This window comes from Phoca vitulina, unplaced genomic scaffold (assembly GCF_004348235.1).
Source record: "Phoca vitulina isolate PV1807 unplaced genomic scaffold, GSC_HSeal_1.0 scaffold40, whole genome shotgun sequence".
Classification (NCBI taxonomy): domain Eukaryota; kingdom Metazoa; phylum Chordata; class Mammalia; order Carnivora; family Phocidae; genus Phoca; species Phoca vitulina.
In genome coordinates, this window is record NW_022589743.1 from 23,112,124 (window position 1) to 23,129,889 (window position 17,766).

The 17,766-nt window shown below is 51.5% G+C and overlaps 1 protein-coding gene across 4 annotated transcripts in view; it reads left to right on the top strand.

Annotated features, from left to right (window-relative positions):
• Nucleotides 1–17,766, top strand: part of ABR (ABR activator of RhoGEF and GTPase) — a 170,924-nt gene that overhangs the window by 95,371 nt on the left and 57,787 nt on the right. For all 4 annotated transcript variants that reach the window (XM_032429018.1, XM_032429022.1, XM_032429020.1 and 1 more), the window contains 3 exons: nucleotides 4,349–4,447; nucleotides 11,276–11,461; nucleotides 16,603–16,710. In XM_032429018.1, coding sequence (XP_032284909.1) covers nucleotides 4,349–4,447; nucleotides 11,276–11,461; nucleotides 16,603–16,710 — 393 coding nt within the window. The remainder of the gene's footprint in view (nucleotides 1–4,348; nucleotides 4,448–11,275; nucleotides 11,462–16,602; nucleotides 16,711–17,766) is intronic.

Here is a 17,766-nt window from a genome sequence, read left to right on the forward strand (position 1 = left end):
TTGGTTTGGCCTAGGCCCAAACCTTTAGAAGTGTTATATTTAGCCTCTGCACTCTGTAGAAGACCAGGCCAGAGCTAGCTAACCTGACCTTGTAGGTACTGTCCCTATCAGAGGGGCTCTTGGATTTGGGGGCCTCGAGCTGACAGACTTTCAGCCTAGCAGATTGTGTGAACTTCTGGGAGTGAACCAGCCCGCAGGGGCTGCATTTCATGAGCCCCGCTTGGGGAGGAAGTGGAGACAGTCTGAGTGTCACTCAGAAGGTAGCTTCCCTGTGTTGGGGGACCGACAGGCAGTATGGCACAGACTGTGGGGGCCCTGAACTCTTCGGGGAACTGGCCCCGAGGACTCTTGCACGTGGGCACCACCTCTGGAGGGCTCTCTGGGGGCAGAGACTGTTTCTTTCGCCTTTTCTTTGTATTTGTATTCCCAGTGCCTGGCACATAGTGCTGAATGAATGAATGAATGAATGTCCAGCCCTCGTGTTTTATGAAACAAGAATAGCCCCACAGGATTGAAGAAAAAATTGTGAATTTCCAGATAATTCTAAGCCAGGAACATGGGGGTATGAGGAAAGCAAAAAAAAAAAAAAAAAAAAAAAAAGAAAAGAAAAAGGAAGAGGTTTTTGGTGGTAAACAAGAACAGGCCTCCTGGTGGTAACATGAGCAGAACTTAATTTCACATGCTTAAGCTCTCTACCACCTCCACCCCCATGCCAGCCAAAACTTCGGAGGGAGAGTAGCCCAGAGTGGGACTCTTGGGGGTGACTATTGACTTTTGGGGAGCTTTTTCAAGATTGGACCCTGAGGTGGGAGTTTCTTGAGGAGAGGGTCTTGCTGAACTGGGCTGTCGCAGGGACTGTCATGGGCTCTGTGCTCACGCCAAGGTGGGGGACAGCGTGGCGGGAGCTGCAGTGACCAGGTCTTCATCCTGGTCCTAGGCCAGCCAGCCCTCCACTTAAGCTCACAGTGTCCCTCAAGTGACTTCCTTTACAAGATGTTTGCCAGGCCCTCAGGTGAATCTTCTGTTGGCAGGGAACAGGAGGGGGGTGGGGTGCCGTAGGAGTGCACTGGCCCCCAGCATGGAAGGCGAGTTCCCATTGGTCCAGCTGCTGCGGCGTGCAGGGAGGCCGCCTCAGGTCTGACCAGGAGGGGCCGGGGCTGCGGCCCTGCTCCAGGCTCGGACCTTGTCCCCTGAAGGGTGTGCTTCCTGCCTGAAGGCCAACAGCTCCAGGCAGCTGGGAGTTTCCACTCTGTGCCTCAGGGGGTAATGACAACACCTTCCAGAGTGTGGGATGGTCGTGAGCTAATCCCTGGAAAGCTCTTAGAACAGCGCCTGGTGCCTGGTACGTGTGAAGCCGTCGATACAGAACTATTGTCCTTCCCTAAAGCTTAGTGTCCACACTGGTTTCCTAATGCTGCCGAAACAAGTGACCACCCATTTCGTGGTTTAAAACACAGATTTATTCTCTTACACACAAGTCTTAAAGGGTCAGCAGGGCTGCATTCCTTCTGGAAGCTCTGGGGCAAGAATCCATTCCCAGGCCTTTTCCAGCTTCTAGAGGCTCCCTGTACTCCTTGGCTCATGGCCCCATCCTGGTCCTGAAAGCTAGCCAGTCTTGCAGTCTTTTTCCCTCCCCCTGCTCCCCTTCTCTGGTCACATTGCTTTTTCTGACTCTGACCCTCTTGCCACCCCCTCATAAAGTCCCTTGTGATTAGATTACTTAATCCAGTGTCATCTCTCCATCAAAAAATCCTTAGCTCAATCATACCTGCAAAATCCCTTTTTCCATGTAAGGTGACGTATTGATAGGTTTGGGGCACTGGGATGTGTGACCCTGTTTTTCAATCACAGGGTCAGGTAACATTTCAGACACTTGGGGGGCAGCAGCCTCTGGCTGGCACAGATCCGATACCTGGGCTGCTGATGGAAGGCCAAGGATTCAGGCCCTCACCTGGGGAAGGGTGGGAAAGCTGTGGGAACACTGTGGGGCAGGTCGTGCAGCTGGGGGGAAGCCACTCTTTTCTGGACTTCAGAAGTTTCTGATAGCTTCATATACTCTCCCAGCCTGTGCTAAATTAAGTAAAGGTATGCATCTGGTGCCCAGAGAGGGTTCTGTGGTTCTACGTAAGCACCCGTTGCTTGAAAAAGAAAATGAGAGCGAGGAAGTCATTAAAGCGGTGGGAGAGCCTGGAATCTGGTATTCAAGGACTAGGATGGAATCCCAGGTCGGCCACTTCCTGGCTTGTGTGACCCTGGGCTCGTCCCTTCCCTCTTCCAAGTGCTGTTTGCTTCCATTTGCATACAGGAGAAATACAGTACCCAGCCCAGTGAGGTAAAGGAGGACTAAAGGTGCGTGAAAAGAACTTACAAGGCTTATTAGTAAATGTGGGGTGCCCACGTGCTAGGGGTATTGTGTGGTGCCGGCCTTCAGGGATGTGCAGAGGAGTGTGATGTCATTGCTTCAGAGGCCCCCCCCCCCGCCGAATCTCCGCCAGTTCACAAGAGAGCTCACGCATCAGGCCGGAGGGTCTGTGCTGCAGAGAAGAGCCAGGGCGGGACAGGCATCTTGGGTAGCAGGAACCAAAGTGCAGAGGCCCCAACACTCCCAGCAGGTTGGGAAGACCCAGAGATCTGCCAGCTGCAGGGGAGGTGGGCAGCAGGAGATCGGCACAGTTGGGAGAGGTGCTAGGAGCCAGCAAAGGTTATTTAAGCCAAGAATAAGCCAGACCCCCTATCACAGTGCATCGTTATATATTTATATTTCCTTGTTTTTTGTTTTTACTGTCTTTCCTCTAGATTATAAACCACATAAGAGTAGGGATTATTGTATGTTTGCTTCCCGGTGTATCTACAGAGTCTGGTGGGCATTTAGTAAATATTTGTTGAACAAATAAATGAATGATCTAATTGAATTCCCAAATAATCAGTTTTTGCAATGTTGATATTTTTGTTTCTATTTTTTTAATTCCAGTATAGTTAACATACAGTGTTCTATTAGTTTCAGGTGTACGATATAGTGATTCAACAATTGTCTACGTTACTCAATCATGAAAAGTGTACTATCTTAATCCCCTTCACCCACTGCACTCCCCCCACCCCCATCTCCCCTCTGGCTACTATCAGTTTGTTCTCTATAGTTAAGAGTCTGGTTTTTTGTTTGTCTCTTTCTCTTTGTTTTGTTTCCTAAATTCCACATACAAGTGAAATCATACGGTATTTGTCTTTCTCCGACTGACTTATTTCAGTTTGCTTTACACCCTCTAGATCCGTGCATGTCGTTGGAAATGGCAAGGTTTTACAGTATTGATATTAAGTTCCTGATAAGCATCAGGTGTAAGGTGGTGTTCTCAGAAGGTTAACCTGGCTCTGGTGTGTGGTGTGAAGGGAGGAGAGAGAGGCGGAGGTCAGTTAGAAGAATCTGGGCTGCAGAGCCAAGGTCCACAGGAGAAGGGAGGGGTGGAACACAGTCCTTGTAAGAGATTAGCAAGATGGACTTTCAAGGCTAAATGGCGCATGATCACCATAGAGGAGAAGAAATTTTGGAGTGGGGAGGAGGCCAGTTAGGATATGTGCCTTGCACAATGAGGCAGTTAGGAAATGGTGGGAGGACAGGGGTGAGGCTGAGGACCCCACAGCTAGCACCTTCTGTTGTGGGGTTGAGCCCTCGGGGACAGAAAGATATAGCCAGAGGTGTAGCCAGAGCCCCCACAAGATGGGGCTCCCATGGCCACTTCATCTCATCCTCTCTATCGCTCTTCTCAGTTTATACTCCTCCAGGAACCTCTTCCAGCCCCTGTTGGGTCCTCCCATGTGACCATGCCCTGCCTCAGTCATGGCTGTGATTTTCCTTCTTTCTTCTTTCTTTCTTTTTTTTTTTTTAAGTAGGCTCCACACCCAGCATGGAGCTCAACTCTGGGATTGAACTCACGACCCCAAGATCAAGATCTGAGCTAAAATCAAGAGTCCACTGCTTAAATGACTGAGCCACCCAGGCATCCCTCTGATTTCCCTTGTCTATATTCCCCCATTAAACTGCCCCTACACGTGAGGCCAGGTCCTTTATTATCCTGCCCACTATTACAAGATGGAATAGGTGGATGGATGGACGACAAATAAGGAAATGTGGGAAAAAGAATGTGGGAGAGAAAGCAATATGTTAGCAGCAGAAATATGTGTGATTGTTTTTCCTTTTTTTATTCTGTATTTTCCAAATTATAATAAATATATTTGGCTTCTATTCCCTACAAAAGTGTTAATGAAAGAGGAAGAAAAAGGCAAGAAAACAGGTCACTCAGGATGTTAGCCTCCTTTCTCATGAACTGTTGGCTCTTGGTTTGCTTTCCTACAGGTGGAAGCAGGGAAAGGCCTGGAGATGAGGAAGCTGGTTCTCTCGGGGTTCCTGGCCAGCGAAGAGATCTACATTAACCAGCTGGAAGCCTTGCTGCTGGTGAGTATATACGCTCTGGCTTGCTGGTCAGTGTCACGCTCGAAAACTCCCTTTGGAGTTGGAGAAGAAGGGAGACCTGGACCAGTCCTTCCCTGCGGGCAGAATCTGTACTGCTCTGCTGACCATTTGGCATTGGGCCGGGGTCATTGCCGGAAAGGGGCCTGTGCCTCTCAGCCCCAGCCCTCCATGAGCTGCCCTGGGAAAGGCGGGAGAAGCACAGCCAGGTTGGAGATGGCGAACACTCCCATGGCCCATGACCATGCACAGGCTTTTTTAATCAGTGACAGTACTCTGTCCAGGTGGGAGTCCGGGTGGGGGCCCAGCCTCCGCCTCCACACTGGGCTCTGGGCAGTCTCTACCAGTCAATCAAGCTGAGTCCTTTCTGTCATTTCCTGGTCCGTCCTTCCTCCTCCCAGGAGTAGTGAGCCGTGGCCATCCCCAGGCCCCGTGGCAGGAAATGTGAGGTGGAAGGTTTCTGTGTCGTTTGAGAAACACCATAGCCATGGTGTTTCTGAGGCATTTAGGCATTAGACCAGCCCCAGCCCTCTGGGAAGATGCCTCAGTTTCCTCCCAAGATGGAGGCATTGTGAGACTCAGACTGGGAGGGAAGTATTATTAATATTAGGCAGAAGTACTACGCAGATGTAAGGCGTTTTTGCCTTTGAAGAAAGTGCTCATTAGATGCGGCTAGATCTTATGCAGAGTAAGTAGGGAATGTAAAGTTCTTCCCCCTGGTTGTTTTGCAGCCTGAGACATGGGGAATAAGAAATGTAGATGTAGATGAGTAGAAACTCATCCTTACAAGAATTGTAAAGTACACATTTATGTACTTGCTGTGGTGTGAGATATTGTCACCCAGGGTCCCAGAGACCTTGGCATTTATTACCCAAGGAATAACTATCTAAATGTGCAGATACTTTGGAGCACCCGGGTGGCTCAGTGGGTTAAGCATCTGACTCTTGATTTCTACTCAGGTCATGATCTCAGGGTCGTGGGATCGAGCCTCACATCTGCTTGTCCCTTTCCCTCTGCTCCTCCCCCTGCTCACGCTCTCTCTTTCTCTCTGTCAAATAAGTAAATGAAAATCTTAAAAAAAAAAAAAAAAAGAAAGAAAGAAAGAAAAAGAAAAGAAATGTGCAGATACTTTGTGACAGCCTGGGCTCAGTTTGTGGTAGATGTCACTGGGAGTTTATCGGTAGGCACAGCAATGTTTTTCAAGTGATGGACAGGGTGGCAGATAGGCGAGGACTGCAACCTGGGGCCAGAACTAGGGCGAGACCTAACCTGCCATTAATCATAGACTCATGGCTCTGTTTTTCATACCTGCATCTGAACCCATTAGTAAATTGTGAAATCAACGTAGGTTGAACCGGCATTTTTTTATTAAATGAGAAAGAAAATACCAGTGTGCATCACACATAGTAAGAATAAGTACTATTTCACCTAACTTTGGGTTTGTTGTCTGTATATGTGTATATATATGTATGTACTGGGCCACGTTCTTTCTCACGGGTACTGTCGTTTTGGAAAACCACTGGCTTTGGGCAAGCCATGAGTAACCTCCTTGAGCCTCATCTTCCTCATCTGAAGATGAGACTAATCCCATGACCTTCTCTGTCTTCTTCACGGGGTTGAGAGGATCAGGTGATCCTTTTGGGGACCCAGGCACTCAGATTAGCTGAGGACAAGCAGAGGACCCATCAGACACATGTGAAGGACACCGCAGAAATGGTGAATTTGCCACAGCGAATGGAGGGGGCGTCATTGTCATTACTAAAAGGATGCGCATTTGAGAGGAGTTCCAACAGAGGACCCAAACCGCCTGTCAGAATCCCTGCTTGACCGCTCTCGAGCTCGAGCCCTTCAGCGCGTTCATGAACCCTCGTGGCCCATTTTCTCCATCTGCAAACTGCGGATCCTGATACTAGTACTCTGTTCATGGGGTTGTTGTGGGGACAAAATGAGTTTGTATGTGAAGCTCTTAGAACAGAGACTAAAGCATTAGCTGCTGCTCTTATTTTGACCAGTGCTGGGAGAGACGCAGGTTGGAGCCTGTTTCTGTCAACACAGCCTTTCCCCGAAGGAAGGGGAGGCGCGTTCTCGGAGGAGGCCAGCCCCTCATAGATTCCAAGGTGCCTTCTCGTCAGTCATTGGGCCTAATGTGAGTTTCCGTGTGTCCGGGCAAAGATAACAGAAGTAGGGCCCAAGACACTGCCTCCCTGCCTCTCCTTCCTAACAGCTCAGGACTCAAAGCCAAAACCTGTGAGGCTGGGGCCACAGTCCTGAGGCCACCCAGGACACCTCCTTCTGCTCCCCCCGCCCCAGCCTGTTCATTGCGGGCCCCTGATTGGTTCTTCCTTGAACAGAGGCAGGAGGAGGGAGGGGAGAGGCCAGCTGGGAGGCCTGGTCTGCGCTGGCGCTGTTGGGCCCCAGGAAGAGGGGGCAGGACCCTCCACAGCCACAGCCTCAGATAATGAACCTCAGAGATAAGGAATCAAGCCTCCCCACCCCCCTCCTTGAGCTGGGAGCCCTCCCCTCACAGCCGCCTGGTTGCTAGAGCCCTTTGCTCTTTGGGGGGTGATCTGACCAAGGGGCCCTGGGGAAGAAAATCTCTCCTCTCCGTGGCCCACTCCCAGATCTCCTACTCATCCCCCCGCTCCCCGGCTCTGCTCCTACCGTGTTTGTGTTAGACTATTCTCACTTAACACTTCCTGATATGCAGATGGCTGGGTGCGTGTGGTGTGTGTGCACGCACAGGCGCAGCTGGGACCCACACAAGAGCCTCTGTTCCTGCCCCCTGGGTTGTTGGCTGGAGCAAGGTCTGGTAATATGGAAACCTCCGGGTTCCTGGTTGGCTCAGATTACAAACGGAGTGGGCCGGAGTGGGGCGTGGAGGAAGGGAGACAAACCAAATGCGTGTCATTCTGCATCTCACCTACCACGGGGAATGTGGGAAGTGAGCTCAGGGGCTGCCTCTGGCCATTGCTACAGGACTTCCCATCGCTGGGCCCCACTGGCCCTCCTTTCTCAGCCTGTCATTCTGGCAGTTTGCTTTGGGGTTCTCAGGTTCCTTATCACTAAAATAGGTTAATGATGCTTCCCTCCCTGGGTTCCGGGAGGAGGAGTAACTGAGGTGATACGTTAGCAGCCTCCAGGCCTTCTGGGATAGGAGGTGGAGGAAGTGGGCTGATTTCTTTCCCGTTTCGAAAGCAGGTTGCTGGGGGACAGAGCCGACAGACAGCTCTGTGAAGTCCCACTATGAGTCAGAACCCACCTGGCCCTTCTTCCTGAGAAGCCCTTTGTGAGAAATGGAGAGCCAGGCTCGACTCCCAGGTCACTCAGTGATCCTCTTTTTCTTTTTTTTTTTTTAAGAATCCATTTCTCCCCTGATGAAATGGAGAGCCAGGGGCTAGCCTTGCTTTCTGCAGCAGGATTCTGGGAGGAGGTAGAAGTATGCTAGCCCTTGGGCTGAAGAACAGTGTTGGATCCGAGCTCAGTGTTGAGTTGCTTTTGCCTTATAGCCATCTGGCCCTGAGGCCTGGATTCAGGGCTTCACCAGATAAAAGTAACTGCCTTCAAGGGTCTCTGGCCAGCCGGAGCTCACACACGCCCCCCACTTTCCCTTACCCCCAAGCGAAATCAGGGCTGAGACCAAAGGTCCCCAACCTTGTCCGGAGAACCCTCTGACGGCCCGAGTGCAGGCCCCGTCCACGTGACCCGCTGCTGGTGAGCACCCATTTCTTCCTTTTTTGTAGACAGAGTGGGAAGTTGAGGAGGAAGCAGAGCAATTGGGTCTTGTCTTCACCTAGGTGGCCGATGAGTGCTTACCCAACAGCCTCTGAGAAGTCCTGACCCTTCATCTTCCCAGGGCTGTTCCCGCCCTAGGTACTTTATTCCCCTCTGCGTGGGGATTGCACCCAGGCAGGAGCGAGGAAGAGAGGTTCTGGGACCCTGTGCTGACTTGTCCCTCCGCTGGCTCCGGGGCCGGGGCGGTGGGGGGGGAGGAAAAAAGGATAAATTAGGACAGCGATCTTGAGGAACAGCTCCGTATCCTTCACAGAATGTTGGGAGCCCTGAAGCTGAGTGGGGCCACCCACCTGGGGTTGGGAGAACAGTGTGCCCTTCCTCTGGCTCCTGGTTCCTTCTGTTTCCTGGCCTGGTGTGCTTACTCACACCCCACCCTCCACCTGCTCAGACCTTCCCCACCTTCGAGGCCCTGTTCCTGTCACTTCCTCTGTGAAGCCCCCTGAGGTGTACCAGCACAGCCTCGGGACCACTTGGTTGGTATTTACAGCCCAAGATGGGTAATGTCCTCTCTGGCTTTGTGCACTACATTGTTTCATTTGTGTTGGTCCAGTTTACCCAAATGGATCATAATGTTCTCCAGAGCAAGGATCATGAGTCAGAAAAATAATCTCCTGAAAAGAGAATTGGCCCCCCATCACTCCCCTGCCTAAATCCCTTCAGGGAAAGCTGGGTCATTACAAGGACTTGAAAGCGACATTCCTTCCCCCTGCCTGGTCTGGCCCCTGCCTGGTCCTCCAGCCCTGCCTTGGCCCCGCTCCTCCCCCCTGCCCCTTGCCCCTTGCCCACTGCACCTGGGCTCCCTGGCTTTCTCCAGCTCCTCTCTCTCACCAAGCGCATGCCCACCTTGGGACCGGCGTTGAGGAATACTGTCCTCTGAGCCCCCGGGCTTCCATTTCACAGTAAATGTTCCCTTCTGGGAGAAGCTGTCCTTCCCCACCCTGGCTCAGGAGGTCTCCTTCTTATTATTTTCATTGCACTTAGGTGGAAATAATGTGTTTGACAGTTTCCTTGTGTTTTGTCTGTCTCGCCTACTGGATGGGAGGCTCCACAGGGCAGGGACTGGACGTGTGTGGTGAATCACTGAATACCTGGTCTGGCCTCACATTAGGCACTTGGTACATTATTTGTGGGGCGAATAATAATAATGGTAGCAGCTAACATTATTGGCTGCCTTCTGGGTCCCAGGCACATACTTGATATTTTATATAAATATGGCTTTTGATCTTCCCATCAGTGTTCTTGAGAAGGTAATATTATCCCAGTTTTACAAATGAGGCTGCTGAGGCCCAGATGCTAAGTGACGTGCCCACAGCTATTAAGTGGCAGAGCTGAGACTCAAACCCACACCTCTTGGCCTGCACCAAGGAAAACCTCATCCTACTGCCCTAGCAAAGCCTGGACATTAGGGTTAGTTGGTTCCAGCACTAAGAGGGTCAGAAGGAGTGCTCTGCTTTTCCCTGCCTTTATCCTCGCTTCTGGACTTTATAGAGCTGGGAGGACACAGGAGCTGGAAGTCAGAGCATCATCTGGGTATTTGGGTAGATGAACTTCCTCTTATGGGCAGACGAGGCCCTGCCACCAGCAGAGAGGCAGCAGAGAGGAGAGCAGGAAGCGTGGCTGGAAGTTGGCTGCTGTGGTGGCTTGAGCTGCTGGTCCTCTCTCAGACTGAGCCAGGGATAACTCTGGCCTCTGTTAATGTCACTGTTCCATCCAGTCCAGCACCGAGTCACCCATTATCGGCTAGAATGCTTCTCTGGCTGGAACCAATCCCGTGAGGTAATGAGGGTCAGCTCTAGGGAGTCCACACCTGCCCCCATGACTCCTCCTGGCTGTTCCTGGGTTTCCAGAGTGACTCAGACTAAGTCAAAGGCCTCTTTCCACACAGCCCTTCAGCTAGAGGAAGAACATTAACCACGTCTGACTCAGGCTTCTCTCTTCTGCGTAAATGTGCCTGCCCGACCCACACTTTCTCTAAGTGGCAGGTGTCCAGACCCTGTCCCCTGAAGGGCCTCTGGAGGGCAGTCTAGGCATCTTCGGGGGGCTTTGGGGCTGAGGGAAGGCCAGTCAAGGAAGAGTTCCTCATCTTTTGACATCAGGATGTTTTTTTGCTTCAACTATGAATTTTAATAGCTTTTTTCCCCCTGATTATAAAATTAAGATTTACTCATTTTAGGTGATTTAGAAAATACAGAAAATCACACTGAAGAAAATGCACCCAGGTCCCATTCTCCTACAGTCTCCTACAGTCCTGTTGGGCATTAAGAGGACAACTGCAGCTCCCTGCCAGTGTTAGGGAGTGGTCCTGAGTTACTGCTTGTCACTGCATCCACTCCACCTGCAGCCCCTGGAGCATCTTGGTGGAGATAAGCTCAGTGAGAAAGAGCACTGTGATCGACTAGTAATGTCTGCCGTGGTGCAGGAGGTAGGACGGTGGCATCTGTGCCGCCTGCTCGCTCTCCCTATACTGGGATGGGAACTTGAAATGTCAGTGTAGCTGAGATTGGTCTTGAGTTTCTTTGAGGCTCTACCACCAAATCCTAGAATCATGTTCTGTTTCTTGGAAGGAAATAGCTTAGGGCTCGAGTTCCCAGTCAACCCTCCCTTCCACGGATGTGTGACAAGAGAGCTTGTAACTAAGGACATGAGGCCACCGTGGAAGAAAGGCATGGATCCTATTAAACCAATAAGCGAACCCAGTACAGGCTGGGGGCCGGGGACCCCTTGGGCGACAAGGGCGTGGGGGAAACGTGTCCTGGCATTAACCCATGGGCCTGGGAGGGCTGCCGGACCAGGCCCTGGCTGTCAGGGTCCCCCTCCTTGCAGTGGGGCATGGCTCGTTGGAGCCTATGACAGCAGCAACTCGATGCAAACCACACTTCAGGTGCCCTGCCCTCCGTGGCCTTGTCTGGGCACCACTCCAGCCGCGGGAAGGGCGAATCAGCGAATTCGCGGGAAGGGCGAATCAGTGGCCCATCTGGTTTCTTGCCCCTCACCTTCTCTTTTCTCCTTCCTGGCTCCCAGCCCATGAAACCCCTGAAGGCCACAGCCACCACCTCCCAGCCCGTGCTCACCATCCAACAGATCGAGACCATCTTCTACAAGATCCAGGACATCTACGAGATCCACAAGGAGTTCTATGACAACCTCTGCCCCAAGGTGCAGCAGTGGGACAGCCAGGTCACCATGGGCCACCTCTTCCAGAAGCTGGTGAGTCTTCCGTCGACGGACGGTTCTTATCCGATGCCTCTGTGGAGCTGCTGGTGTTGGGAGACGTCCAGGCATCCCCAGCCTTCTTGGCCTCCTTGAAGGCCTGGGTCATTTCTGAGTCCTGGGGGAAAGCCTGGGCCTCTGCTCTGTGGGGCCCTGGGCCTAGCTCTGAGACTGTCTCTGGCTGTGTCCCCTGGAGGACCTCCTAGGTCAGACCCATGGCGCCCCCAACCCCACTCTTCCCTGATCTTTCCCTGCCCATAACTTCTGCCAGCCCAGGAGGCAGCAAGGAGACTGCCAGTGCGTGGTCTTTGTTCTCTGGGTGTGGATGGTGGTGGGCAGGGAGCAGCCCCTCTCCTTTAGCTCCTCTGCAGTGGTGGGACTGGTTGAATGGACAGGCCTGTACTTTCCTTACACTGGAGAAAACTCTTGCTTGGATACTCACTCCTAGGCCCTCAAGCTCACAGCATGTTCAGAACTGAACTTATTGTCTCGGAAGTTCTTTGCTCTTCTTCCTGCCTCTGTGTCTGTGGGTGCTGCCACCGTCCCAACCCCCGTCCATCCATGGCTCCCTTGGACTAGTCCTTGGCACCTCCCCTGCCCCACCCCCTTCCCCATCCCCACTTCCGGAGGATGCTCACTGCTGCCTACCTCTCCCCGCCGCCTCTGGTGCCCTCACCTCAGGAGTGGCTCCTACCTCCAGGCCCTCCTCCCCATCAGCCCCCGACCTCTACCTAGCAGCAGAAGAGAGTTATCCGAACCCCTGACCAGACCTCGCTTGTCCCCTACTTAAATCCCTTCAGTGGCTCCCCCTTGCCTGTTGGATAAATGCCAGGAATGGCTTATGAGACCTTTTGCATGCTGGCCTCTGTCCAGGCCTCTGGCTGCCTCTAGCTACTGCTTCCCCTGTCCTTGTGCCTCCTGACCCTGAACTTTCTATTCTCAGTTCATGCAGCAGACACTCTTGACCTCTCTGTTCTTGCAGCTCTGGCTGCCTGAAATGTCCTTCCCCAACTGCTTCCAGTTTAGAAGTGACTTCCTTGGAGAAGCCTTCCCCCAACCTTCAAATGCAGCCCCTATGCTTATCCCCTCAGTGAACCCAGTAACCTCCAGTGTCCCTAAAACCATAAGCTCTGGGAGAACAGACTGTATTTTCTTCATCAGTAGACCCCAGAACCAGCCCCGCAGTCAATACATGAACGAACGAACGAACGAACGCACTATGACCTTGACCATTGTGACTAGGGAGAAATTGGAAGGCATTGAGGGGGACATCACAGGGCCTGAGGTCTGTGTCCCAAGAGGCCAGCAGTGTTGTAGGGACTAATATAGCTTCTAGAGCCACAGCTGACTTTGGGGTTTTTGTTTGTTTGTTTGTTTGTTTTTAAGATTTATTTATTTATTTGAGAGAGAGAGAGAGAGAGAGATGGAGCGCACACACAGAGGTGGGGAGGGGCAGAGGGAGAGGGAGAGAGACTCCCAAGTAGACTCTGTGCTGAGTGCGGAGCCCGATGTGGGGCTTAAAGCGGGGCTCCCATCTCACAACCCTGAGATCATGACCTGAGCCAAAAGCAAGAGTCAGACGCTTAACCGACTGCGCCATCCAGGCGCCCCGGCCACAGCTGACTGAATCCTGGCTCTGCCACAGATTAAACCTGTGACTTTGGGCACAACCTCTCTGTGACTCAGCTTCCTCATCTGTAAAAAAGAGGATAATAATAGTAGTTACCTCATTGAACTGTTGTGAGGACTATGTGAGTTAATACCTGAAAAGTTCTTGGAATCGGGCCCAGAACAGAGTAAATTAGTAAATACTCAATAGTCAGCCATTAGCATTACTGTTATTACCATCACTACTGCCACGATCGTCGTCGTTGTTGCTGTGGTTAGTGAGAGGCACCCCGGAAGGTGGTATTGCATGGGGAACCCCACGCTCCTGGGTCCAGCAGCCCCGGAGTACCTGCCCCAGTTCAGGGACCGTGCATACCCAGTCATCACTCCCGGCCTGGTCCCAGGAGCCTGAGCTGATCAGCCCTCGGGAGGGCATAAGAGAGCAAACCAGAGGCAGGGGTGGGGGGGGCTGCGGCGCATAGGCCAGAGCACAGTGGATTTTTCCACTGGCTGTCCAGTTTATCTTGGTCACTCGGACCCTGCTGTCACCAGGGTCCCCCATTCAGCTCCGCAGGCCCGGGTCGTGAATTTGCTACCTCCCTTCCCTCCCCCCAGCAGCGTGAACTGCTACCCGCAGCCCCTGGAACTGCAGGCCTAGGAGGGCCGGGGAGGAGCCTAGGCGGTCCAGGCATCTGGAGGTAGTTTATTTTCAGCTGGTCTCCATTACTGAGGGAAGGGAATTAGCATCTCTGCTATTTGTTTTATGAGATCACCCCAGTGCCAGGCTGCTGTTTTCCAAGCAACCTCTGCTTGGCAGTTAATGGCCGTGGCAGGCCAGGCCTCAGGCTCTACCGACGGGGCTACGCCGTGGAGATGGCAGCGCCTGGGATGGTCAGTGACCCTGTGCACGGCCCTTCTGCAGAGGTGGCTCCTGCGCTGACTCCCCTCCTGCTACCCCCTTGGGCCGTGGGATGGGAGATAGTGTTCCAACCTGGGCAGCCAGCCCTTATGTTCTTATGCAAAAGGGGGACAAGGAGAGCACATCCCCGGAAGAAGAAAAGCAATGATTTTTACTTTGGTTTAGGAAGCAACTGTCTAGCACCTCCCGTGTAGCTTGGGACACCGGGGGGCCAGTACTCCCCCTGGAAAAGCAATTGAGTTCATCCCTTCCTGCACTTCCCCCCAGATTTTTCGTCTTTTCCAAGTCTGGCCCGTCTGGGGCTGAGATCTGCACAGCTCTGGCCTTGGCTTTTCTGCAAGCATCCCAGTTCTCATTTTCCTCTCTGGCCTTCCTGGCCCCCCACCTGCCACCTTCCTGCCTGCCATCTTCCACCTGCCCCACCTCTTTGGGATCTGGAGGAGCACAAGGATTCTGCAAAAAGCAGAGTGGTCCAGGGTGGGTCTCACGGGCAGCCTGCTTTCCCCAGCACTGTGGTGGAATCCCCGGAGGAAGCCCAATAGCAGCTGAACCTCCTTTGCTGCTTCATTGCAAAATATTTAAACCAGAAATTCTAGAGAATACATGTAGCAAACAACTGTGCCCTCCTCTCCCGGAATTAAGGGTTGTTAAGCTCTGAAGATAGAAAGACTTTTTAATCAAGAAAACAAAGCATTATAGGTGAAGTCTCTCTCTCCCTTCCTTGTGCCCTTCTGCTTAGCCCGGAAGCAGCTACTGGAATGAATTTGGTGTGTTGCCTTCTTGGGCTGCAGTTTGTATTTTTATTATGTATCTGTATCTTTTTATGGCATTACATGTACTTTTTAAATGTATGTATTTTGCAATGTTTATGTATTTTGCAATTCGATCAACATTTGCTTAGGAACTGGTCGGTGTTACTACCCATAGATCTCGTTCATTCATTTAACTGTGTGAGTATGAATTCCCCTCTTTGTGAGCATCTGTTACCAGTCTTTCCACAGGAGGAAGAGTGAAGCAGTGAATTCCCTTGCTTACATCTCCTTGGGTACACACATATGCAAGTTTCTCTAGAGGCGTGTTTCCAGCAGAACTGTAATGCGAGCCACATATATAATTTTAAATTCTCTAGTAGCCTTATACTTAAAAGTAAAAATAAGTACATGAAATTAATTTTAAAAATGTATTTTTAAAAAATATGTATTTAGCCCAAGAGATCCAAAATGCTGTCATTTCAACATGTAATCAATATTTAAAAATTAATAAGATAATTTACATTCTCTTTTACATACTAAGCCCTTGAAATCCAGTGTGTATTTATATTTAGAGCACAACTCAGGGTGCCTGGGTGGCTTAGTCGGTTAAGTGTCCGACTTTTGATTTCGGCTCAGGTCATGATTTCGGGGTTGTGAGATTGAGCCCCGTGTCCGGCTCCGAGCTGGGCGTGGAGCCTGCTTAAGATTCTCTTTCCTTTTCCTTCTCCCTCTGCCCCATCTCCCTCTCTAAAGCGCGTGCGCACACACACACACAGCACATCTCAATTTGGACTAGCCACATTTCAGGTGCTCACCTGCCACAGGTAGTGATTGACTCCTGAACGGGACCCCAGAGCTCTGGGGTTTGTATGTAGAAGTGGATTTGCTAAGGAGTAGGCCAAGCTGTGCATATTTTCGGCTTTATCAGTTATTGACAAATTACTGTCCAAATAACAGGCCTCACATCCCCGTAAGCGGTCTATAAAAGCTCTCATTTCCCCTGCATTCTTGCCAACCCTTGATATCATTAGACTTTTAAATTTTGGCCAGATTGATGGGGATGAAATAGTATCTCACTGTGCTTTTAATTCACATTTCCACCCTTTACTCTCTCAAGAGGAAATGCATATGCAAAGCACAGGAAGACTTTCCATAAATATTTGAGGAATTAAATTTGTGTTAGGTTCAGAGCGACACGCAAATGTGTACTGAGGCAGGTAGGGTCTCTGGCTCCTTAAGAGGCTGAGGATGAGGGGACAGGAACTGAGAGAGGCCAAGGGAAGTGGGGACTGCACCTCTTTTTTTAAGTAGTCTGTACACCCAGCGTGGGGCTCGAACCCGCAACCCCGAGATCAAGAGTCGCATGCTCCACTGCCTGAGCCAGCCAGGCACCCCCGGGACTGCACCTTTAAATGCTGTGCCTTACACTCAGCACGGGGAGTGGGGTACTGAGCAGGCCACGTGTGCCCTCCCTGCTCCAGCTAATTCCAGGATGTGAAAGACGTGTGAGGCCTTAAGGGGCTTCAAACCCTGGGAGACCTTTATGATGCTAAATAAAGCCAAATGCTGTTGAATTTCTAGCGTGCCAACAAAGGCCCTGCCCCCTGCTCCCCCAACCCCCAGTACCCTCTTGTTAACCTTATTGGCTGAGCTGGTTTCCATGGAAACTGTCAAGTTCAAAGGGATACCGTAGTATGTTCATCCTGCCTTTCCCCTCTGTTCCAGCGTAGCCCTTTGGAGCAAAGTTAGAGGTTCCAAGTGCTAAGGGAGCTCCAGGTGCCTTGCTTACGCTTTCATCCATTCATTAATCCTCTCTCCCATCCCACTGCCCTCCCTTCTCTCTCCTCTTCTCCCTGCAGGCCAGCCAGCTTGGCGTGTACAAAGCGTTTGTGGATAACTACAAAGTCGCTCTGGAGACAGCTGAGAAGTGCAGCCAATCCAACAACCAGTTCCAGAAGATCTCTGAGGTGGGCAACTCCCTGCACAGCCCCTGCCTTCCAGCCTCTAGGCCTGTTGCCGGTTAGGGAAATGGTTCCCCTGAGGGTAACAACTTAGACTGACATTTGCTTTCTCACACTTGATATTTTCCCTCTTAATATAAGAATAACAATGTGTTTGATTTTGTTATTCTATTTAGGTTATTCTGTATTAGAACAGAGGAGACAAAAAAGAAAAAAAGCAGTATTCTCACACACTGTGGTGACCTTGAGCCAGTCACTTCCCTTCTCTTGGCCTTATTTCCTCTTCTGTCAAGTGGGGTGTCTGGATTCTTCAGCTCACCCCCAGCTTGCTTGATAAGAACCACCAGGGGCACTGTTTAAAATGCAGATCTTCAGACACCTTCCTTGGAGCTTTAATTCAGAGAGTTTGGGGTGGGACCCAGGAGTTTATATTTTTAACAAGCTTCCCGGGTGATTTTTATGATCAGAAAGATGGGAAGAGGTCTGGACAAGGTGGTCGTTTAAGATCCTTACAACTGCACGACAGAGAGAGGACCAGGGCCGTTTGTGAGAAGCAGCGCTACACTCCCTGGCTGGAAGCTTGCCTGTCCCTGCTGCCGCAGCCAAGCCTTCCTCCCGTGCTCCTCTGCAGGGCAAAGCTGTGTCATTGGCTGCCATTGCCTCTTCAGGAAGTGGCAGGGAGGAGCTCTGATCTCCTCCAGGAGCACAGCCCAGCCTCTGTCTTGGGCCGAAAGCATCTCTGTGAGCTCCCCAAGCTGCTGGCCTTGGCAGTCACAGACCCAGCGCCAAGCTTGGGGCAAGAGAACCTCTGGTTCCCCGGGCAGGGAGGGCTCCTTCTGCAGCTTTGGAAATTTGGCCTTATGGGCCTCTCCGGACCCTTTGCTTTCCCATCTCCGCTCTGATGCTAGAAAAGTTGGTGGGATGCAGGGTAGTGTTGGTGAGACTCCTGGGGTTATGGGTTCTGCTTCAGTTTGGAATCAGCTGAGAGGCAGCACATGAGTTGGACAGAGGGACATGAAAATGTCAGCTCGATTACTAGTAAAAGCCAGGTTGGAAGAATGT